Below are 25,098 nucleotides of genomic sequence, written 5' to 3'. Positions count from 1 at the left end.
ATATAGTTTTGAAAACGTGTCACTCGGTGAGGTGCTCAATTTGCAGAGTTAAATGACATCACAGTATGTCACATATATTTAATCAGGAAATTGTGTCAATTTTCAAAAAGAAAATATTCATGTCGTATTAAGATCCCTTCATGGAAATTAAATAATAAATACATGTTGGTTTTATTTCATTCCTTTGTATTACTGACAAAACAGGTTCCTGTATTTACATAGATATGCATAGTAAATGTATACAGAATGTCAGAAACAAAAACAACTGGGAGTAATCATGAATAAATATTGCAAGAGGAATGTATACTATACAATAGCTGATTTTTAACATAAACCCAGGGGACACAATTGTGGAGGAGATGTTGCTTTTCCTGATGCCAATGTGTTCCAGAGTGTCATTAGACACAAACAAAAGCTGTCAAATTCTGCGGAAGACCATGAGGGCAGCATCCATTCGTGCAGGATAAATGCAGCCCTTCTCTCCATCATATCAATTCTCTGGGACAAGGAGGATATCTATAGTAAAAAAAAGACTGCAATGCTTGTTAGGAAGCTGCCTGTCAAATTGGCTCTGGAGACCTGGCAGATGGGCTGAGCGGAGCAGGGTTGATGCAAGCGGAGAGTCTGTCTCAGTCTGTGTCAGTCTGTCTGTTATCTATCAATCTATTCACAATGTGCGGGCTTTGTGGGACTTTCGGCAGACTCGCAGACTCCTCAAGTTGACCCTGCATATTCACAGTGACGACCTGAGAAGAAAACCCTGCTTATACTTCTCATGAACACCGGTGTCAAGGATGTCATTCCTTCAGCAGAGCAGAACCTCCAGGAAAAGAGCTGTAATTAATAAGGAGTCCAGATGCTAGGCTGAGCCCCTTCAGCTTCTTTGTGCAGTGTAGCCAAGGCTTTGAGTATAGAGGAGGAATCACAGAAATGAAGCACAAGAGACTGAGGGCCGACAATTACCTTTTGCTTTTGTTTTCAAGCATAGCAAGCTTTTAATGAGGTTTTGCCAGTGCAGTCTAAGTGATACATGAAAAACCTTGAAAACAGGAGGAATGGGAAATTGAAAAGCCATGTTTTGACACATACACTCTCACTGGCCATTGCATTGCATAAACCCAGTATACATAAATACCTAATGAAGTGGTGAGTGTGAATACATACATTTATAAAGCAGTACAAGGTTAATGTAAATTAAACTGCTTAATGTACTCTTAATGTCATCTAAAAAGAGCTGTCTGCGCAGTTTCCTGTGTGAACAACATGATCCACTCTTCACAAGGTCAGTCTCTGAACTGGCTGTATTTTTCCTGTTCCCTGTGAATGGACATGATGCGGCTGTGAAAGGTGGCAGGGATCAGGTGGGAAGACAAATGGGGGGGCTGGGGAGTAGCAAGGTGAAAAGAGGGACCGGCAGCACACACAGCTGGCAGAGCCTGGCCAGAGAATGCAGCACGTGGGCTCGCTGCCAAGGAAACAACAGCTCTGAAGAGATGCCAAAGTGCATTGGGACACGCATGGCCGAAAGGCATCTAATGCTTTTTTAATGTTATTTATTTGATTGCGGGGGTGATATGGGTCTGCTGCCGGACCAGCCGTACATTATAGGCTGTGAGAGCAGAGCTGATGCCTTTAACTGCTAAAATGCAGGCTATTGTAAAGGTTCAGCCAAACACATTATGAGGCGAATCTCTTGTCAGATGGGTGTTGATAACATTCGGTTAAGGGAACAATTGGGACGTTTCATACTAATGCATTTTAGGTCACTGTAGTAGAATAACCTGCTAAATGTCTTTAAAACGTTGTTTCCAACTTGGTGGATAAGTTACCAAGAATAAGACTCGAGAGATGATTCAGATTTCAGTAGATTTAATTAAGCAATTGCATGCAAAAGGATCAGAACATACATCAGGCATCTCGATGCAGAATGACATTGAAGCAAAGGAAGAATACTGATTTTGAAGCGTAGAGGACGATACATTCTAGTAGACAAAACATTGGTGTTCTCACTGTTAATCTTTGTTTACTTCAGAGTACTAGTCTGCACCTGTAGTCGGCCAAAGCTGCATGCTGCTGCTCTCAGCACTTTGTTTCATCAAGGATGGGAAATAGTTTGTTCCCATCCCACTCCACATACTCAAGTATGGGAAATACTTTGTTCCCATCACAGTTACAAGAGGCAAACATGGATAACACATTACTGGAGTATTTGCAAGCTTGTGTAAGTGCATATAAGTGATTGTGTTTCTCATACTGTAGTTCTGGAGGTATTAAAGTGAAACTTGGCTCCCATCGCTTAGGTTAGGACTCTGTGGAGCCATGTGGCAAAATGACTCCAGCATGGGTCTAGTGAGAAGGGGTATGGCACAAGTCCAGCTACATGGAACACAAATCGCCCCAAACTATTCAAAACCTGGTCTGGAAAAATTAAATTGGGATGTAGGGCTTGCCGTGTGATGAACAGTAAATATTTGGTCAAAATTAATGAAGGGGCAAAGTCTGCCAAGAAGCCTTTTCCTAGACATCCACAAAGGGGAGACTGTGCCCAGTCTGGCATTAAAAGGAAATTTCCCTTTGCAGACAACTGCTCACTGGCCCGTCTCCTTTCCAGCACCCGTTCACCGCGGCCTCCCCACAAAACACATACCAACTGTCCAGGTACACATTGCACTGAACCGAGAACCGTTTCCTTCCAGGCTGCAGATAAAAATGCTCCATCGTAAATTAGTCCCAGTTTGCCTGTTTTATACATTTTACAGTAGAAAAGACTCCCAGACATCGAAGGAATCTAAAGAACCCACTTTTCAACTGAGTGATTGAGGGGAACAAAATCTGCACAAGGCCACTGTGATGGCAGACGCAAAAGAAGAACTATATTCCCAACAGCCTTGAAAATGATTTTGTTAAAGGAAATAACCACAACTTTTCTTTCCCCTAGTGCAGAATTCCAACCATTTTGCCTCAATGTTTCCTTTATAAAAAGGATGAACAGTGAAACAACAGATACAGAAATATATTTAGGGAGCACTTTTCAGTATATCGTTCAGGTTCTACTGGGGTCTCCCGAAAGGGGAATACCTGACCTCCACAAGAGACAAACTGTACAACATTGACCTAGCTAGACAGGTTTGAACAAACATGTAGAAGTACAAACCCAAGAAAGTCAAATCAAAGTTGTGCAAAAGAGTTCATATTGGCTTTGGCTACCAAGGAAGCAAAATACAGAGATGTCATGAGGATGACAAGATATAATGTCATGAGTGAAACAAAGGGGTGAATGCTTACAGGACATAGGTGTGGCGTAAGCCACAAAGCACTACTTTTACACATTTTGCAATACTGTCTTCTCAACCACGAAAGGTGAGATTACAAGAACAAAGCGTTTTTGGAAATGGGGTGAGGCTTTAAAGCTAAAGTGAAACGCTAATAGTCTGAAGTATGAAGCTCACGATTAAGACTTGCTGACAGATGACGGCAAAAGCAAAAGCAAGTTTGTCTGAAAAGCCTGACGAACCCGTCGTTCGGCCAGCGGCTGCATCTGTTGTTCAATTAGAGCTTTCAATGAGCAGGAACAGACAACAGACAGGAGGGAGAGAGCGACCACATAAGGAGAGGCCTGTACAACTGAGGCCGGGAAGCTGAAAGGATAACGCCCATGCAAGTCTTTCCTACTAAAAAGCAGAGCTTCAACCCTTTTCGAAAAAAGGTGAAAATCCAGAGGCTTTCCAAAGACTCCACACCCGTACTTCCTGCTGCATGGATTTAACATCACTTTAACTTTTTATCAACAGAAAATTGCACGGTACAGCTTATCTGATCTGCAATGGAGAAATTTAAACAAATAAACAAACAAACAAAAGAAAATGTGTTGTTTATATGTTCACATGTTGTGGTAACATCAGATTTAAAATGTCAGTAATTTCCATAAAGTGGATAAGCCTGATAATAGATCAGGATTAAAGTTAATCTCCCAACTCAGAGCAACTGTGCATGTACATGTTGGGGAAAGAAAAAAACAAAACAAAAAAAAATAAACCCAGTTATAAGACAACCCCCTCACCATGGTTACAACTGAATAGCGGGACTGGCAGCAAGAAAAGTCGTCTTATAATAGCGATTTTCAAGGTCACCTTCACATTAATTATGTTTTTCAATGCTTCCCCTTAAATAGAGCACATCCTTCCTACTTTTATCACCGTCTTTTGTGTGACAGAATTAGCCCCCCGGATCTGCTAGATGATGTTGCTGATGCAGCTCTGGATGAGAGCGGTTTTTGTACTCAAACCTGCTAAAAACACAACGCTACATAAAATAAAGGGTTTCAAAGTCTAGAATAAATAGGATCTATTGTTTGATTGGAGTGGAGAGCCTTGTCACTAAATTTGATCTAAAGCACGACAGCACAACTGAGGAAAAGAGGAACCACATACATTAATCAACTAATTAGCACTCACTCTTTTAACTGCTAATTTAATCTATTCCTCTCTGCTTTTAATGGCATTTTCCCCTGTCAGTTATAACCAAAGAGGGTTTTAGCATTTCAAAAGTGTATCCAGGCCCTGAAATGAGAGGGTAATAGAATGGTCACCGAGGCTGGGAGGAGGCCTGAGATTAGGGACTGAGAAAAGAAAAGAAGGATGGAGGGAAAGGCCGTCCCCAATGCCATCTCTCAGTCTCCCCGGTGGAGAAAATGAAAGGGAGGGAGGACGGAGCCTTTTTAAAATGCACAAGGCAGAGCACCCCAACGTAGCAAAGCCTCACCACCGCAGCCAATGCCAGGCCCAGAACGAGCCCTCTGGGAGTTCCTGAGCACGCAAAATTTAGCTCCATGAGGGATGGTGGCCATATGAGTCCAAACCGAGCCCTCAATGCCACACTGATACTCTGAAACATCTTTCATTTACTCAGCACTTCTGCAAACCAACTTCACCTCTCCTCTCCACCTTCAGAAAGAAGAAAAACAACAGCAGCGTTCTTGCCTAACGGTTTTTCACCACGACCACCCTCATCAGCACATTCGGTGCCACGGGAGACCAGAAGGAATATGCAATGTGAGCACAGGAACCAGATCAAAAGTGCTCCCAGAGCTGGTGTATCATGGTATGTTTGACTCCTCGTCCTCCCCACCGTCCTCCCTCCATCCCCCTTCCACACCCTAGGGAAGCCTTTGTGCAGCCGCACTCCTCCCCTCAACACTCCTCACACACCCTCAGCCTCTCGTGAGCCATTCCCCTCCTCCATGCCTTACAATCGCCCTGCGAAGGCAACACAATGTGGCCTCCCCCATCCCCGTCCCCATCCCCACAGGCTTTTTCTGCGTGTCGGCCTGCTTTATTTAAGAAAGATCTGCAATGACCAGTCAGAAAAAAGGCAAGTCTTAAAAAATTGGGTCAAAACAAAAAAATAAAGGGGGGGTGGGGTGGTTAAGAGGATGAAGAGATTCCTTAAACCCCCTCTTTCCTCACCCCATGTAAAAAAAAAACCCATTCCTCTGTCTTTTCTTCTTCCTCACATCTATATCACCAGCGTCATGGGGAAACTAATATTAGCCTGTAAAGTAAGTCCGCATATGTGGTGTTTTTTCAAATGCACTTTGCCTTTTCTTGTCAGTCTTTTAAAAGACAAATTATTTGCATGTTTCATAACAGGAAGCAATGCTGTGGGAATTCCAAGTCTGCCATTTGTGATGTGGGACAGAAACCAGACAACACCTTTCATCCTATGAGCAGACACCATTCATCACTTCCACACCAAGTGGCAATGGGGAGTGTTTGTCCTCTGCGTCAACTGTCAGAACAAGATGCATTAACTATACCAGCCCAAGAGTGTTATATCCTGCAAGTGCTGCCTGCCCTCAAACATCAGCCAGATCCCAACAGAAGCCCTTCGACTGAGCTACGGTCAAGTTTTCCCATTTTTATGGGTTTGATATTGACAGAAATGTTGATCAAGTGGTGCTAGATTATCAATGAGTTTCAGAAACCCTCCGGCACTGATATAAAGTGAATCCTGGGGAGACAAAGCCGATCATCTCTGTAACACCATGAGGCAGACACAAAAGACACGGGGATGCATCTTTCTGCAGACGGGCGCATCAGTTGAACTGCAGCCACGCCAAATTACAAACTATTGACATCAGACGGATTTGCTAATTAATCCAATTAAGCTGCGCTTTTAGGTCATTAGAAGAAGAGCAGTTGCAGGAAAGCAGATCATTAAGCGTCACCGCCTAATTTATCTGCCCTCGAACAAACTGCTTTGAAATGTTTATTTTGTCAGTCATTAATGTCTCAGCTGCAGTTCCCACGAACGGGAAGACGACACGGGCCTCCTGCATTCCTCCGTGCGGTTTCACTAAACCAGCGCCCGCCTAATCCCGGATTGTTCTTGATTAAAATCCTGTTTCACTCACATTAAGATCCAGTTAATCTGCATCAGCGGAATTTATGGGGAAACAGCTTTTCGGACGTTGTCACTTAACACCTTCATGAAGTGACAGCTCTAACACGCCAGTGGTTCAGGAGGATGAGCGCTGAGGAACAGGATGATTTGGGGCTCGCTTGGAAGACCATAACAGCTTCACGAGGCAGATTTTACAAAAAGCTGCTAGCTTTGACAGATGTTTAAGTAAACAGAGGTACCTCTGAGACCATGTTTGCACTCGATGTGCGAGGCAGAGACAGAGAAGGGTCTCACCTGTGCTCTCTAGACATTAATTGGCTGTGGAACCTGCTGCGCCCTGTCATATCGCTATGATGCAGGTGGTGGAAGGGTTCTGCAATTTATCAGCACTTACGAGTCAATTTGTCATGAGCTGCACGAGTCCGTGCCGCTGGAAACTGGGGCTCATTACCGAGGCACCACTCCCACTGACCACGCTTCCATCAGCGCGCCTATCAGCTCACACGCACATGCTCTGTAGTGCTGGATATAATTAACCCCAAAACTTTACAGCAGCATGGGTGTAAACTGAAAGAGATAAGTTTGATATTTCTCCTTGAAGGTTTGCCATGGTTGTTAATATATATATCTCCCTGACGGTGCTTATCACATCAAAGGAATCTAGATGATCCTGCTGCGTGTGGCCACGTCTCGCCCTCATCTGTATGGAGCTTCAGAGGTGAGTGTGAGGTCTGACGATCACTTGGAGCAGATAACAAGCATTTAGTGTATAGAAGGAGGACAGATCAGCTGATAACAGGGTAGGAGATGACAGATGGAGGTATCAATTTACAACCTCCAGGCAAAGCAAAGTGGCAATAAGCAAGTCATCACAAGTTTGACGGGGGCAAAGGCCATCTCGTCTCTCTTTCTGTTTCACACATAGAGATGGCATAAAAAAATGCACTTATATCAGCATATCCAGCAGTATAAGGCAACTTTCTAAGCAGAAAACCCCTTTCTTTGTCTTCTTAGGGTCAATGCAAATTTAAATGGATGATTCTCAGCTGTTAACCTTTTCTGACAGGTAGCATAAAATCCAATTTTCCTGACTTTATTTTCTAATCCAAGACTGGTCCTTTTAGTGTCTGCTGTCCTTCAGTCCATACCTATTAGCAGGCCCTTTTATCACACCTTTTTTTTTTTCCATAAAACATCCCCAGACATCCCCACAGTTAGGGATAATTGGAAACCCTGCTGTATGAAGGACTTTCACACATGACGGGACCATTAGGGGCTCAGTGGCAGGCTGAAGGTGGGGCGGTTGGACCTGCCACCTCGTTCCCAGCGCTCACCTCTGACCCAACTTCCTGCTTAGGTGCCACACTGTTTCCTCAAAGTACAGCTTAGTCGCAGCTTTTTACGGAGGCAGTATTACAACTGTGATGGGCACAGAAAACCAAAGAGCCATATCATAAGAGCAGCAGAACAAGCGGCTTCTGAAGTTATAGGAATGAAAACAGTCCTCTTCCCACCATTTTGGGACCTTGGATGGAACGTTTTATTTTATAACTTATACATTATATGAAAAAAGACCTCCACCAATCTGGTTCTTATAAAATAAAACATCTCCCTACTACAGGATATCAATATCAGGGGTCTCCTGAACGTTATTACTGGTACTTTGTGTAAGGTTACATCATGAGACAGTTGTAAAAATACCCATAAGCACACAAGAAGTCATTACATTTAAATGGACTTCAAAGCTACTGCAATGGTAAAAACTTACAGGTTTTGAATATTTGAAATCAGAGTGCAAGAACTGTAGAAAAAAATAAAAACACGTGACTAATATAACAAGTATGGCCTTTATCTTTTCAGAGGGTGTAAAAGTGTCGTCATTCCGACATTCAATCAGTAAACTGCATCACTATCGGCCCCCAAAACTGACATGAAATCAGATCAGCCCCATCTGCAGAGGAAACTAAAGAACCTGCAGGACAACCACGATGGGAGTACTGGACATTTATTCTTGCTTTTAGAGGCCTCTAGAAACAGACAATAAAACTGGGTGAGTGTGTCGTTATGGCCCTCCGAGTTAAATGGGACTTTAATTATTCAAACTGTTACTCAGGTAATTGTAGGTAGCTGGAAATAAACAATGCAGAGCCTTGAGCTCACTGCTGTTTCTCCTTTCCAAGGCTTAATTTCTTAATAAACAAACCATCTTAAGATGCTATGATAGGACAGAATCAGACAAATGCTTTCAATTTCACTTGTTTAATACAACATTTTTCCCACATTCAGGATGCATTCCTCTTGATGTCTGAGACTGAGGTTTGTTAACTCCTATACCCTAAAGCAAATGACCTGGAAAACCGCGGCCAGCACGGTCCAAAGACTCTATAAAGACATCCATGTGATAGGAGAGGAGGAAAAATGTGTAAGATAGCCGGAGGAGAAAAGTACAAGCAACATCAGGAGACAAACAGACCACAGTTGTTGTAGTTCTGGGAAATCAGGATGGAAAAGCTGGATTAAACAAAGCTAACAGTCTCTGGAAAAAATAAGGATCCATGTTAAGAAATGCTACGAATGAACATCTTAAACTTATTAAAAAGTTACACTCAGCAACAATGATCAACTTCAAGAATCATGACATACGTGGAAACAGTTCCCACTGGGGTTTGCTGTCCGTATGACCGATGATAGCTGCTCTCTCCACTGATCCCACATGGCCTCAGCACTTTATGTGTGATTTTATGTCTGTTCAGCTTTTAAAAGTTCAACAATCCCTCTACTTTGAAACCTGATTTTTTTATTTTTTTTTTGCGAAACCTGCACTGCTCGTCATGAAAAGGTTTTTTTTGGTGAAATTTTACACCAAAAATTGAACCTTTAACAGATGTCAGAGCAGTGCCCGAAACAAAAACACTGTTTAACAAAAGTCTAATGTTTAAAATGTGATTACTGACCATATTAGATGTTTAAAGTCTATTTTATTTAATCTAAGGAAATACCTGTGGGATCACAAAATATGAGTCCATTTTAATGACTTTACAGAAAGTCAAATAAAAGGCATGCAGCTTAGTTTGTATGATAACCACTGACTTACCTGAGCACACATGGAGACTTCCTAACAGAAATAAAAATCCAATTGGAGTTGGAGACATCATTCAACGTCTCTCTTGTAAGAAATATTCTCGTTTAATCCAAATTATTCAGAAAGCTGTTTAGGCATACACTCCTTCATGACAATCAAAGTCTCAGACTCCAGAGTTTTGGAAACATGCAGATGTTGGCTGGAGGGGGTCATGAAAGTGTAAAATGTAACAATCCAAACAGCTCAAAACGAGCTTGCCTTCGCCTCTTACAGTAAAATGGATGAGAAGAGGGAATAAAAAAAAAAGGAAAAACAGTAGAGGAAGAGTTCCAAGGAGAGTAAAAAATTCAACACATGTCCCGTTCGCGTAGTTGGGGCCAAAGTGAATGATAGCATGTGTTAAAACTCTGCAGGAGTAACAGAGCTCTATCCTTTCTTTGGGTTCATCCCGCCGCGATCCCACTCAACTGGCGCAAAATATATATATTCAGAAAAAAAAAAGAAGACAAAACAAGCCTGATAAATCCACCGCACGTCCAAAGTGCGCAAAACAAACAACCCGAGCGGCAGCTGCAGGTCCAGAGTCACATCATTTCAGTCCAGTTTTTGAATCGGTCACTTGAGGTCGAAAAACTTTCGTCCAGTCCTCTTCTCATCCGCCAGAACCGGACACAAGATCAGCGCAACTTTCCCATCACTTTTCCCCCCAGTTTGTCCCGTGCGGCTGCTCCGGCTGATAGTCGCAGACACGGACGCTCAGAGAGGGAGGCGGTGGCGGTGGAGGTGGAGGTGGAGGTGGGGGGAACCCGGAGTCATATTCACAGCATTTCATTCAAAGAAAGCGGAATGCTTCGTCAATTGGTATGCGCCTTTCTACCCCCTCCATAGAGCCGAGCATGTTTCCCAGAGAGGGAGTTTAACCTCTTCCCGGCTGGATCCGCGCTGCGCACCATTAAACCGACGCAAAGCCTACGCCGTAAGGTACGGCGTAGCCTCCGGCGTAGGCTTTGCGTTGGTGTAACGCGGAACCATAAATCAGCCTTAACAAGAAACAGAAAGATATATGAATACACTGAATGTGTTTCTGTCTCAAAAAGTTCTGACGAAGCCTAGTGGGTACTAACCTGGACTGGTTCAGAGTTTTACTTTGCCTCTAGTGGTTTTATAGTCCATTAATATTTAATTACTACAAACTAGGCTTCTTTGGCTATAAAATCTATTTCAGTTTTATTTCGCCTGAAAGGATGCAGCCTAAGATAAATATATCTGTTATTAAAATGATCCAAATAGTAAAAAAAGAAGAAGAGAAAGAGGTTAATTTTTCTTTTAGGTGCATGTAAAAATACATTTTCAGATGGCTAAAAGCCATTTGCAATATACACAACAGACCCTTCAAAAACACTTGTTTCTCATTAGTGCTCCGCAGTCTACATAACTACACAGTTCATTAAAATGTGGTCTGGCAATTTATGCCAGTCCTTGTTGATAATTTAACGTTGTCCTCGGAGCAACATTCAGGTAAGATACACCCTTTATCTTAATTGTTCCACTTCAGTCATCTTTAAAAAGGGATTTACTGCAGGATAGGTCTTAGTCCACTAATTCTACAAAACATAATAAATGGTTGCTGTAGCAAACAATGGCTTTTCTTTCTGATGAATTAACTGTACGGTGGGGAAGTGATATTGAAATATTTAAAAAGTGGAGGAAAGGCTTTAAAGAAAAAAAGAACAGCTGGAAGTCTTGTTCATGGCTTCAGCTCTGAGTCCTCACCTACAACTGATCATTTATTACCAAACAGCGCCCTCCAGTGGAAGCTTATTTTTTTTAAAGAAAATCACAAATTCAATATTGTGAGCTTGGAAAGAAAAAAAAAGAAGACAAAAACAGCCAGTAATTATGCTGATTTGTTCAAATGAACACATTATTACCAATATATCTATGTTGGATAAAGGTGCAATAATGTGGCACGAGCTTCAACTACTTTCAAAACTATAATTTAGTGTTGAACTCGGTCTAAATTTTAAAAGTTGAAGATTTTCCTTAATTATTTTGAACAAATCTTCCATATGTTGCTGAATATGAGAAAAATGTATGCAATGAATGGTAGAAACAAATGTTTTGAATTAAATTATTAAACAGAAAGTACAAAATATACTCTTAGAAATAAAGATAAACAATGAATGGAACTGTGGAATTAATAACATTTGACTTTACTTCCCTCTTTCTGGCTACATTTGCACTTCTTCGTACACAAGGTTTCTACCGATTATGAATGCCGCATGGCTGAAATGGAGCAGAGCGTAATCTGTCTTTCAACTATGAGCATGTTTTTCTTTTTCCATCCGTCCATATGTGCATTACATTACAGTTCTCCACGCTCCATTCTCACTTGGTCCTCATGTGTCTGATTTTCCTGAAAGCTTTTAGAGCGCCCGATCAGTAAAGTGGCTGCTCAGCTGAATATAACCAACTGAATGGTTAGATTTCCTCTCGCCAGCAGCAGAGAGCTGCAACATAGATGCAATTATCAGCAAGTCCACACTTGGAGCCATCAGCTCAGGAGGGTACTGTATGTGTGTAGGTGCTGATTGCCAAAAGGACGCATTTTGTCTGTTTGATGTTGTGCAGCAAAGAATACAATGTAAGGGGGGGGGGGGGGGGGGGGGGCATCCACATCTTTTAAAACACACACACACGGATCTAACTCACATGGGGGTTTTATGCATTTTTACTCACATTAGCTGAGGAAAAATGTGATGGAAATGCTGAAAATTAGAGTGGTATTAATAAACTGTTCTCTTACTTGTGTCATGTTGTTAAAGTTAAAAGCAAATCCAGTGATAAAAGCAGTATGTGAGAAGTGTATCTGCCCTAACTCTGGACAAAGCCCCATGCCTATCACAACGCTTTCATTTTCTTTCATGTTACACCAGACTCTTGCATTCAGTTTTTTTTTTATTCTTTTTTGACTAACAAAAGAGACTATCCTAAAGTTGTGCAGCCTGAGTTCTGCAAACAGGCAGCTTCTCTGTCCTGACTTTCCCCCGACGCCTTGATCCGATCAGCAAAAGCAAGAAAAAATGACAACGTGCCAGAGCTGTGATGTCAGCTGAGGAAACGGAGTGCTTTTAACACCACAGCCGAGCTGTTTTTTGCCCAAAACAACTTTCCAAGAATGTACAAGGTACAAAATGATAAGGAGAGAAAAAATCCCTTCCCTGACAGCAGAGTGCTCCAAATAAGTTCCAAAAGCACCTAACCAAGAGTACTTCAGATGTTATCAAAGTTTTGTCAATAACAGTTACGTAACAGGGTATTTTCTGTACTTACTGTGAAAGAGGCGGCTACATTTGTGGGAGTGCCTCAGAGGGTGGTGGTTTGGATGAGGAGGATTAGGCAGCTTTTTGCACCAGTGAGACTTGTGAGAGCCGGCCGGGCGCTGGGCCCTGCGTGGACCCTTGTGGTCTTCAGGAACTCCGAGCATGACCACCACTGCGAATAACACCACTAGCAAACACGCAATCTGCATGGCGACGAGCCTGATCAAGACGCAGCCACAGCTGTGTTGGTCTACACATAAAGAAACATCTTTTTTTTTTCTTTTGCCAGTTCAGCGTCTGCAGATGGAAGTCAAGAAATTTCAGGGCTGATGCAACAACATTACAAATATTCCTTGAAAAGCGTAGAATAAGCAAAATTACATCCACAGATCCTCTTTAAAGCTCCACATCCCACCAGTCTTCCCTTCTAGAATCCTGCTGAATCTAGAAAACATTCCTGATTTGGCTATCTTTCTAAATTCAATGACAATGTTTTCCCCAACAGACCAATCGGATCCTAATGAGTGCAACTTTATACACAACATGCAAAGAAAAGTTCACTCCCCTTCCATCTCACCATCCTATCGCTCAATGGATATACTGCTTCTCATCTTCCTGGCTTTTTTTTTTAATCACTGATAAGCCTCTTTTTAATATTCAGAGGGAGTTTGTGGACGTTTTTTGTCCTTTCTTATGATGTTTCTGTGCAAGGAGCAGGAAGGGGGTTCCCGTAGACGGCATGCTGGGCCTCTTTTCAAAAGTGTTGGTCTTCCTCACAAAACAGGGCCCCCCTCGGCACGGAGGTGGTGGGGTGACAGCCAGGCTGGACTGAGGCAAATGAGCCCACATTCCCTTTCCCCTGACTAAGACTATTTCATGGCTCTCATTTTCATCTCACTGAGCAAGATGGTATGAAACAAAACATTTCCCCCCTGAAAAGATGCTGCCTATTCAGCGACAAACATAACCCTCATTCACAGTAGACAGAGGAGCACTTCTTTAGCTCCAGAAAAGTGACGCATTTAGGGATTTCACATCGCACAGGTTGTAGCTCGTGAATATGTGGCTGAACGGACACCGACTTGGCAACGTGGCTCGACAAACCTGACAAAGTTTGAGTGACCTTGGAGAGACAGAGGAAGTCACAGGTACTGTATGTTCGAGTTCCCTTCACAGGCACTTTACTTGGATTCTTTCCATCGCCTCACATTCACTACAGCCTTTTATCATTCATGTCCTGTCCTTGAGGAGTACTCCTTTTAATTATTCATTGTGCCCCTTTTCCTTTTTTGAAAAGACAGCATTTTAAATTTACAGTCTCTGCTTGTCAATGAGTATCACATCTCCTATGTTGTTTTTTTAATAAACACAAATAATATGAGAAAAAAAAAGACGCATTTGATTACACCCTTTTAATATTTTCCAAGACAATCAGGGAATTGCTGCAGGGTAACGTTGCCCTCTTTCTCTATGATCCCTTCTACAAGTAGCATATCACACATCAGAGGCATTATCTTGGCTGACTCAGGGTGCGATGTCCTCTGAGAACCAAGGTGAAAGCTCTCAGGGATTGCTTTATGCTCATAAACACACCACGAGCTGCATGGAATTAACTTTTAGGGACAGAAGGAAACACCGGCTGACCAACAGCTTTAGTTTTCATCATTTTACAGCTCTTTCCTCTTCTTTAGCACCAAAACGGGACCAAAGACTTAAAGTCAGTATGGTACTTGGAAAAATATTGAATGCCACATTCTAAAGGTAACTATGCTATGTTATAGACGCCTTTGGGACGTATAGGGGGACTCGGTGTGATCATGTTATATAAAGGTTGTCTTATCAATAAATGATTTACAGTGAGAACTCTCCTGTCTCTGTGAGACTGTTGACAACTGGCTGACTTTAGGAGCAATGACAGATGGGATGCCTGGGAAAGACAAAGACTAAACCTGAAGGAGCTTGGGGAGACACGAGCTGAAATGAGGGAGGAGAGGAGAGACAAAATAAGGTCCTTAAGGAAGTTCATATTGCTGTTACTATGTCAATGAGGGGGCACCAAATCATTTCTGACTGACTGCTGCTGGAGAGCTGAAGCCCTGGGAGCTCAAAACTAACCAGAAATAAACGCACCATCCCTCCCCATCACAGCCAATTCAAAACGTTAGAGCTGAAGTGACTTTTTGCTATGTTTACCCTATAAAAACATCAAACATATGTCTGCATCAGCAATGCGAGTAAGGCTCGTCAGCATGGACCAAAGTGTGCACGCATAATCAGAAGTCAAACTCAGACAAAAAGACTGCCAGTTACAGGGTGGCGAGATGAGACGAAAGTTAGTCATAGTCAGACTTTGAGACTCTTCAGTGTGCCGTAGGGATGGGCGGTATGGACTAAAAAATGTATCACAATAATTTCTGGCATTTATCCCAATAACGATAAAAATGACGATAAAAAAAATACCAATTCAACTCCACCTTTTCAACTATAAATCTATCTCGCTCTCAGATCCGCCATGTTTGTTACACAAAAACGTCATCAACGGGAATTTATCTATCTATCTTTCTTTCTTTCTTTCTGGCTCATTTCCTTCCTTCCTTTCTTCCCTTCCTTCCTTCTTTCCTCCTGCTCTCTCCTTCGTTCTTCCCTTCCTCTTTTCTCCCTTCCTTCCTCCTTTCCTTGTTTCCTTCCTTCCTTCTCCCCTTTCCTTCCTTCCTTCCTTTTTTTCCCTTCCTTCCTTCCTCCTGCTCCTTCCTTCCTTCCTCCCTTCCTTCCTTAATTTTTTCCCCTTCCTTCCTTCCACCCTAACCCTAACCCTTCCTTCCTTCCTTCCTTCCTTCCTTCCTTCCTTCCTTCCTTCCTTCCTTCCTTCCTTCCTTCCTTCCTTCCTTCCTTCCTTCCTTCCTTCCTTCCTTCCTTCCTTCCTTCCTCCTGCTCTCTCCTTCCTCCTTCCCTTCCTCTTTTCTCCCGTCCTTCCTCCTTTCCTTGTTTCCTTCCTTCCTTCTCCCCTTTCCTTCCTTCCTTCATTCCTTCCTTCATTTTTTTCCCTTCCTTCCTTCCTTCCTTCCTTCCTTCCTTCCTTCCTTCCTTCCTTCCTTCCTTCCTTCCTTCCTTCCTTCCTTCCTTCCTTCCTTCCTTCCTTCCTTCATTTTTTTCCCTTCCTTCCTTCCTTCCTTCCTTCCTTCCTTCCTTCCTCCTGCTCTCTCCTTCCTTCCTTCCTTCCTTCCTTCATTTTTTTCCCCTTCCTTCCTTCCTTCCTTCCTTCCTTCCTTCCTCCTGCTCTCTCTCTCCTTCCTTCCTTCCTTCCTTCCTTCCTTCCTTCCTTCCTTCCTTTCTTCCTTCCTTCCTTCCTTCCTTCCTTCCTTCCTCCTGCTCTCTCCTTCCTTCCTTCCTTCCTTCCTTCATTTTTTTCCCCTTCCTTCCTTCCTTCCTTCCTTCCTTCCTTCCTTCCTTCCTTCCTTCCTTCCTTCCTTCCTTCCCTCTCTCTCCTTCCTTCCTTCCTTCCTTCCTTCCTTCCTTCCTTCCTTCCTTCCTTCCTTCTTCCTGCTCTCTCTCTCCTTCCTTCCTTCCTTCCTTCCTTCCTTCCTTCCTTCCTTCCTTCCTTCCTTCCTTCCTTCCTTCCTTCCTTCCTTCCTTCCTTCCTTCCTTCCTTCCTTCCTTCCTTCCTTCCTTCCTTCCTTCCTTCCTTCCTTCCTTCCTTCCTTCCTTCCTTCCATCGTTTTTACCGGGAGATGACAAATTCTTATCGTGAGGAATTTTTTGGACGGTATATCGTGAACGGTAAAATATCGCCCATTCCTAGTGTGCCGTTGCAGTAGCTTTTTCCGGACCATCTATGACGGGCACTTCTGTGTCGGTCTGGCCCTCTGAAAGTGCCTGTCACCTATGAGCAATTACTCGGTCTCTTCAGCTGGACATATAATGTATCACTGGATTTCATCCCAGAATACAGCCTATTCACTCGTATGAACTCAAGACACATGCAAAAGTGTCTTTTAAAAGCTGGATACGACAAAAAAAAAAATAGTTTTGAGGCGACCGAGTGTATGCCAGAGACTACGGTCATTAGAAAGCAACTGAAAGTGTTGTACAAAACATAAAAACAGTGTAAACACATTCTAGTTTTTTATAGTCTCTCTGTTCAGCTTATAGACATAATAAAAAAAAAACGATAGGGATCCAAGCAAATCTGTTTCTGCTCAGGGAATGCCCCCCATGCATGATGCTGCTGCAAGAAATGTAAGGCGTGAGGAGGAGGCCAGACAAGGAGGAAAATGAAAGCTGGGGTGCCTTGCAGGATTCCTCAAAGAGGTTTGGCGTACAAAGCAGGATGAGGCGATAAACAGGCTGTTGCATTTACGCTCGGATGCACACACTGAATCCCTCTCTCCCCGTGTCTTTTAACGGGCCTCGCATTAGCATCTGTTTAGCATCAGCCCCAACAAGGCCTGTGGAGGCTGATTAAAATAACCCTGCTATCACGCAACATCCTGGCATCGGCATCAAAATACAGTCAGATGTTGGAATATTTGCAGCAACAATGCCTGCAGGAAGTTAGCATCAGGGCTCTGCACCGCTGTCGGAGGAGCGTTAGTTAGCTGCTTCTGTTCAGACTATGCTCTCGGGAGATCGTGTTCCATATGGGAAGATATGACGTTTATTATGCCAGCAACCATTCATCGCATGGATTTAAAGGGCATCATTTGAGTTCCACGCCATTCAATTTGTCTTTTTGCACAACTGTGCTCACGTAATATGGAGACAAGATTTGAACAAAATTAGATAAGACTCTTCATTGTGAGCAGCTTGCTGAGTGATGAACTGCACTTTTTCCTTCGCAGAAACGCACAGAAACAGAAACAGCGTTGAATTTCATGCGTAATTGGCTAAATTGGTTTAAATACTCAGGAGCTTTAATGAGTGACAGGAGGATTGTGAGTAACTGAGCCAAAGCATTCTTTTGTTCTATGTACATGTGGGCCTCAGCCAATAATATGGCAGCGAGAATCAAGACAAGACCCTGACTGAAAGCAGGGCTCACTCTGAAAGCTCCCACTTTTCACATGGCCTCAGATAACTGCTAGCGAGCCTTCACGTTCTACGCTTTTCTGTAGCCTCGTAATGCAAAAATGTGTTGTTGATTAAAGCGGAACTGACCGAATGTTTTCTGCCTGTGACTGAATACCTAAACAACCGGTCTGAACAGAACCCCCACTACAGCAAGCTATGAAAGTTTTCCATTGTGATGTCAGTTTGCTGCAGAGGGACGTTATAAGCCCCGGAGACGATGCAGCACCGCTCCCAAGTTGCAGCAAAGTGTTCCACTGCTCCCGGGGTCATGAATGCGGAGAGCAAAACCTTGATAACTCATCTTAATGAGATATTTGACCCCAATCAAGCCAAAGGAAACCAAAGTAACTCAGTATCCAAATTCATACTTTGCAGTTTTGTGAGTTGAATGACATATATTTAATGAAAATAAGTTAAAAGCAGCCCTGTGATGGACTGGCGACCTGTCCAGGGTGAACCCCTGCCTCTCTCCTGTAATGAGCTGGGATAGGCTCCAGCAGACCCCCGTGACCCTGCAAAGGATAAAACGGGTATAGAAAATGAATGGATGGATAAGTTAAAAGCAAATTACAAATAGCTTTTTTTCAGAATTTTCTGGATAAGCCTCAGCAGGAAACATTTCTGCAGAGTTCAGAATTTTGGAGACGTGAGAAAAATATTACTGTAAGATATCTCACTGCAACTTTCCAGAAAACTGCAAGTAAAGTATCATTGTTTGGTATTTCTGGTTTTATTGGTTCCTGAGAGCCAGCATCGGTGACTGATGTCTCTCTGAAGACCCTGACCGGAAAAAAAAAATACAAAAGCATGGGTCATGCTAAAAATATTCTCTCCGTCACACATAAAAAGCCTTTTCTTTCTTTTTCTTTCCGCGGTGCCATCAGCTGCCAAAACAAATGGGTGCTGTGATGAATGAAATAAATATGGTCGATGGGATATCTGGTGCCGCTGACCTCACACCATGCACCGGCGTCTAGGGAGCAGGTGCTGCTCAGATTTACAGCCCTCCACCTCATGATATTTCCTTTCTCATCCAGAGACACTGAGCCCTGCTGAGACACAGTCCCACTGAAGTCACCGGGCCCCCGCTTACAGCACACAGTGTCAGAGACGAGCTCCACGCTCGAGCCGGACTTCATGTGCAGCAGGAATCATATTACTAAGCTTGTGTTGTAACTCAATCAAGGAAAAAACAAAAATGGTTCTGCATAACAATTGCCTTGAGGTAGTGTCTGTTTCTTCCATAAAAACGTTGGGAACAAGGGCTTTATGCATACATGTAATATGGTAGAAGTCAGAGTGTTGACACAACACACGAGTTTGGAAAAAGTACCACATATTTCCTGGGTTCCTTACAAACACACCTCTGCCATAGCGTTAAGCCTGGGTTCCTTCTCAGTGGATGAAAAGGTACTTTGAAATCCTGTATTTAAACATTTTATTGTAAAAGTTAGCAGCAGTATCGCTTGAGGCTCGTGTCTCATGTGACAGGCTTTCTGTTCCTAGCTGGGAAACCATCTTCATATGAAGTCAATGATATGACAACCAACTCCTGTGAAGTAAGTCGAGCTGAAACACGCTCGCCGCTGCTCTTAAACATGCTGACAAATGTGACTCATTTACATTGAAAAAGAAAACACACCCATTCCTTCTCTGCTGAATTAAGTGTGTTTGAAGTGGCCGGAGCAGCTGATCGTTAGCTCTTAGCAAAACCCCATCCAATATTCTGCTCAATTATCTTGAGGACACTAGAAAGGTGAATGTGAATATTCCAATTCAATTCTCAACACACAGACTTCGGCAGTTCTGACCCCGGCATACTCGTGCTAACTCCCATCTCTAATCCCAGCTGTCGCTCCAGTGCCTCCTGACCAGATTTCTATCATTTCCCATCCCGACAAGAAGGGCTAATAGGCCCATCTCCTTCGGTGGGACTAAACCAAAGTGGGGCAGATTAGAGGGATGAAAAGAGATTGGATGGGGGAGCAAAAAAGCCTCTACTGTCCTTGGTAGCACAGAAGCTGGGGGGGAAGCTGCATGTAGGGCATTGGTGCATAGTTATAACTAATTATATCTCCAGTGAATTGCTGCTGCAGGGGTGGCCATGCATCTCTGTTGTTGTACTACAAATTTATGTGAGGGTGCAGCTGGCTGAGCGTGTAGCACTCTGCTGGCTTCAAGCATCATGATTATCAGGACACTAAGATTGGAGAATAGAAATGAGTAGCGTGGAGATGTGACACAAACCCCGCCGCTGTGACTCCTGGGTAATATATCTGAGAGTGATACTGTCAAGGAAATTGGTTTTTGGGGTGGGGACTCAAGGCCAAGTGCAAGAGCCTGGCAATGATGGCAAAGGATGCAGAGAGAAACGAGCTTTCCATCTTTCCTGTGGTAAAGCTGTCAGCGCCACAAATCCAGACACAGACTACCCCACCTCCATGTCAATGAGGAAAAAAAAAAACGCCAGACAGTCTCCACCTAATAAGGTCCAGGAATCTGAAGACAATTAGTTTGAGACATTGCTCCCAAACAGCTACAATCTGTGGAATGCAGGTGTTGTATTTGCTAACCGTCGTCTCGAATGGTAGACCTGATACAAAGAATGCACATCATGTTTCCTTCACCAAAATTATCGACTCATCAGACAACCAATCAGAGCAGAGCAGGCCTATCTGGAGAAGTGCCTTGAAAAACTAAAAGAAAACATGGGCTGAAAAGGAGTCTGTACTGTGACAATAAGTGCTGCTGCAATGTTGATTGTGGGAAACGTCACATGATTTATGAACATGAACCTATTTAAACATCCTGTTCCAGATCACCAAGGTAAAATTATGACAAATAACCACACAATAAGCTTTTTAAGATTGCTTGAAATTGTTTATACACAAGATAATCTACCACTCAAGTGGGATGTTATTGTTTAAATGCATTAAATTTTTTCGAAAGGAAGGATAATGATATAAAATTGATTGCAAATTGTCAAGTACTTGTACTCTTTTTTCTTTTCTGAACCAAGTACAGGATTTGAGCAGGCAAACATTTCCATTTAAAGGAGCATGAGGCTCCTTTTAAGAAATGAGACTCTCTAGCGCCACCCTTCACCACGACGGCCGTTGGGGGTACTGCAGCCAACAGTGAAGCCGGCACGGGAGAACGGGGAGAACGGGGAGAACGGGGAGAACGTGCATGCAGCGTCATGTGACGTCACATCCGCAGCCCAGCGCGGGAAATTTGGGCCCGAATTGCAGCACATTTTGCAGCACACAGCCTGTTCAAGGCAAAGGAGAGATACACTAGAGGGCTCATTCTTTTTGGTTTGGAACGCTTCATCTGACATTATTACTAGAAAACTTAAAACGTATACGAATTATTTTCATAAATTCTGTCTCAATCCGGCCTCAAGCTCCTTTAACACAACTGTATGAACATAGATGAAGTCTTTTTACCCTGCTTTTCTATTGCTATTGATTTGTGTTGCCTCATGTGACCCAGATGCACTATGTATCTGCTACGGTGTACAAAATGAGTATAGTGAAACCCTGCCATCTTACAATTGTGTGCCTTAATGGCTACTATGCTTTTGACATGTGGGGAACGCACGTATTACACCTTTTCTTGTGAGACTGGACTGGTTCGGGATCCGACGATGAGTGATGACATCATAGAAACTTTCATCTCCCTTCACTACTCCCGACCTTTCATATCCGTAACCTGACAAATCGAGCAGCTTTCTGAAACGGATGTCCCTGGTGATCTGTGGCAAATGCAATGTTACAGCTGCTGTCAGTGGAAATGCAGGCGATGGGTGCGGGAATGCTCCCCGAGGTAAGACTCAGCCTTTCATGTTGAGCCAGAAGAACCAAAGACTTGTCTCTTTTCTATGGCTTCGCCTGCCGAGAGGCAGCCAGCAAGGAGCAAGACATTTATCATTCCCCTCTAATTCACTCCCTTCACACAGGTCGGTTTCATTTATTATGAATGGGAGGTTCCGTGCAAAGGGCTTTGATATCGGGAAACAATATAAAGATGGCTCAGAGTCGGTGGGTTGGGGGACCAATAAAAAACACTTTTAATGTATTGCTAAGTTCAGGTCAGCTTGTGGTTCCATATAAAATTCACAGTAAGCTGCAGGTGACTGCCATCCAAACTTTACCGTGCCATTACCAGAACCGTGAAAGATGATTCAGTTTTATAATGAAAGTCAGGTCTTGGTATCAAGGATTGTGGCATTTATTTAAAGTTACGCTACAAAAGGGGTCATAGACGACAAGAACGTGTGGGATAATCACTGACTACGAGGATCACTGATATCACATGACAAAGGCCCACAATTACACAAACCTGGACCTCAGAAAGATTATAAACGGAGATACTTGAAGGTGCAGTTCCTTTTAACATCGACTCAAACTAGCAGCTGTCAAGATTATCCTCACATCCCGTCCAGCAAGTCACGCTCCTTGAAAATGGACTCTTTGGCAGCCGTCCACTTTGTCCTATCAGGGGCAGACGGAGGTATTAGGGCACATTAGTCTCATTTCCAATTCACTGACTTGGCCAGATCGATTCCTTCATTTTCATGCCTAGATGGGATTAAACGGCTAGATTAAAGATGAACTCCTGGCACTGTCCACCGGACAGATTTATCGTTCTAAGGATGAACAAAAAGGCAGTGAAGCAGATATGACATGATTTTCCTCTTTAAAGCCTCATTCAAGCCTGCAATGCCTGCTCGGAGCGACAACTAACAACTTATCTCAGAATTTATAATAGCACTCGAATTCAAAATGATACCAGCATTCATATGTTTCGGTATCGCAACACAACAAACTGGGTGTCTGTGTTTATATTACACAACATAATACAGCATAATACAAGCAAAAATGTACTGCTTGTACTGCCACAACTTCACATTAAAAAGGTTTAACTGGCTAAATGTGATCCATTAACTACCGCTTATCCATGTTAAAGCCCATTTGCTGACCTGAGAGCACAGGGAAGCTACCCCCCCGTCCACTGGGAAAACCCAAACATACAGAGGTGGGGGGCTATTAGTCATCCCACTCCACCCGACGCCTCTCTCCTCAGGCTACTCCAGAGTGGAACAAACTGCAGCCCCTCTTGAGGAGATTGCTTCCAGGACCCACACTATGAGCCTGATTATATCTAGTTAGCATCTCTCAACCTCAAGCAAAAAGCCCATTTTCCTTCCCCACCAGAGAGGTGACATTCCATGCCCCAAGAGCCGGTTTTGGCCACTGAGATTCAGAACTTCATGTTCCCTGCCTTCGGCCACGCCACATCACACCCCGCTTGGCAAAGCATGGATTAAGTTTGATGATGAAGAAGTCGCAGGAATTCAAAGGGCCAGAATTCATTAAGTCTAACTTCTTCAGAAAGTCACAATCAAACTCTTTATCCTGCGAGCAGGGGACCCAGGATCAAAACTTCCAACTGCAAAACAGATACAGTATAACTTACATCTAATACATCTTTCACTCACATGGAAGGATTTAAAAGTTGTGTTTCATTTTGATTAATGATCAAATGAACCACATTTCTGACTGATACCAGAATGAAAACTGCAGCAGTACATCTGTTAGTTTGCTAAATGTTGGAGGCAACAAGCTACAGATTTCCAGCTTCTCAGTGATTGAATGGACTTATCTGATTTCTTTGGTGACTGGAATTTATACTTTGATCAAATGAGTCAGCAGCCACAAAACATGGTAGCTGGAACCCAGAGAAACGACCGACCAATGCATCCTCGTGAGAAACTTCTCTTTTCCAACAGCTCTTTTCCTGCTGTTGATGGGATGTGCAGGATGAAATCAGATCACAGTTTCTCACAGGACAGTAGGTATATATATATATATATATATATGCCAGTGAGAATGACGGCATCACCGTTGGCAATGTTAACTGTATGTCCGATATTTCTTTGATTTTTAACTAAATTTCAAGCTGCCAAATACCACACACACACACACACACACACACACACACACACACACACACACACACACACACACACACACACACACACACACACACACACACACACACACACACACACTAAAGGTTTTCTCTGTGAATTTGAGTTTCCCTTTTCTCCATAAGGCTGTGTGAGGTCCAGTAAATCAACTTGGGAGGGACGTGTCCTTGCTGTGACAACACACTGAACATTTTTTCCCCTCATGCTGAAGAAAGAGGTTTAAAAAAAAAACCTCAATCAAAACACATGCATGATCACATGTGTCATTTTCTCCAGACTATATTTTTTTTGTGTGTCCATTTGTGTGCATTTGTGAGTTAGTCCTTCAGATGAGGGCCCATTTTCTCCCCCTTCTTTCTCCCCTTTGCAGCTCTGTCTTCTAAGGTGCGAACAGATATAAAAACTTCTAAACTGATGGCCTAATTTTCTCTTTCCAAATTAAAAAGAAAAATGCTTCCAGAAGCAGTCAAAACACAGAGATGTAATTTGAATGTACTGTAAACTGTGGATTATTCGTAAAAAGTAAGTAATTCAAAAGTAATTCAAACCTTCCGGGAAGCTTTATTTTTACAAGTTTCAAGATGCCTCTGACTCTTCCACATCTACTGATGTCACATCATGCTTCAACTATTTGAAACATAGTATTCTGTACATGAATGTGAATGCATCCAGGTAGTCTTGAACATTTCAGTGAAGTTACAAATCAGCAAAACACATTTTTGAGTTGATGGAGTCTTTAAATGTCACGGAAAGCTGCACCAGTACCTGTGTAGCCCAAAGTGTTGTCATCTTCATGTTCGGAGGTGGGAGCTGCTGTTGCCCCGTCGCTGGCACCATCATGAGCGACTCCCGTCTCTGTCAACAATAACACCACAGGAACTGAGAAACTGGATGCATTCAGCCCACTTTCCACCCCCAAGGCCCACAAGTCCAGCGCTCCGCATCCTTTGCACAGGCAGAGAGCGACCACGCCAACAAGTACCAGGGTCCCTCCTTGTAAATGCAGTCTCTGGTGTCCGAAAACCCACATTACAAAAAAATAAAAAAAACTGTTTCATCAACAGTTACAGTTGTCCACAGCTACAAAAATCCAATTTATGTTCCTATAAGACAGGTTAAAACCCCAAATTTCAGGCAGCTGATGTGTGAAGGTCCATCAGATTGATTTGGTGATGTGTCAGCTTTTCTCTGGGCTCAGCGTGAGGTTGTCCGGTCTTGGGCTTGTGCGT

At 43.1% G+C, this 25,098-nt stretch overlaps 1 protein-coding gene across 6 annotated transcripts in view; it reads right to left on the bottom strand.

Annotated features, from left to right (window-relative positions):
- The window catches only part of robo1 (roundabout, axon guidance receptor, homolog 1 (Drosophila)), a 229,927-nt gene that overhangs the window by 134,843 nt on the left and 69,986 nt on the right, over positions 1-25,098 (bottom strand). For 4 of the 6 annotated variants that reach the window (XM_061719659.1, XM_061719662.1, XM_061719658.1 and 1 more), the window contains exon 2: positions 24,635-24,724. The exons of 1 other annotated variant lie outside the window; for it this stretch is intronic. In XM_061719659.1, the coding sequence (XP_061575643.1) occupies positions 24,635-24,724 (90 nt within the window). Of the gene's footprint in view, positions 1-9,496; positions 10,366-24,634; positions 24,725-25,098 lie in introns of those variants that run through there. One more of the 6 variants, XM_061719661.1, reaches the window with a different exon arrangement.

The sequence above is a fragment of the Cololabis saira genome, chromosome 4 (assembly GCF_033807715.1).
Source record: "Cololabis saira isolate AMF1-May2022 chromosome 4, fColSai1.1, whole genome shotgun sequence".
NCBI lineage: Eukaryota > Metazoa > Chordata > Actinopteri > Beloniformes > Belonidae > Cololabis > Cololabis saira.
This window is presented reverse-complemented; position numbering and strand designations above follow the sequence as displayed.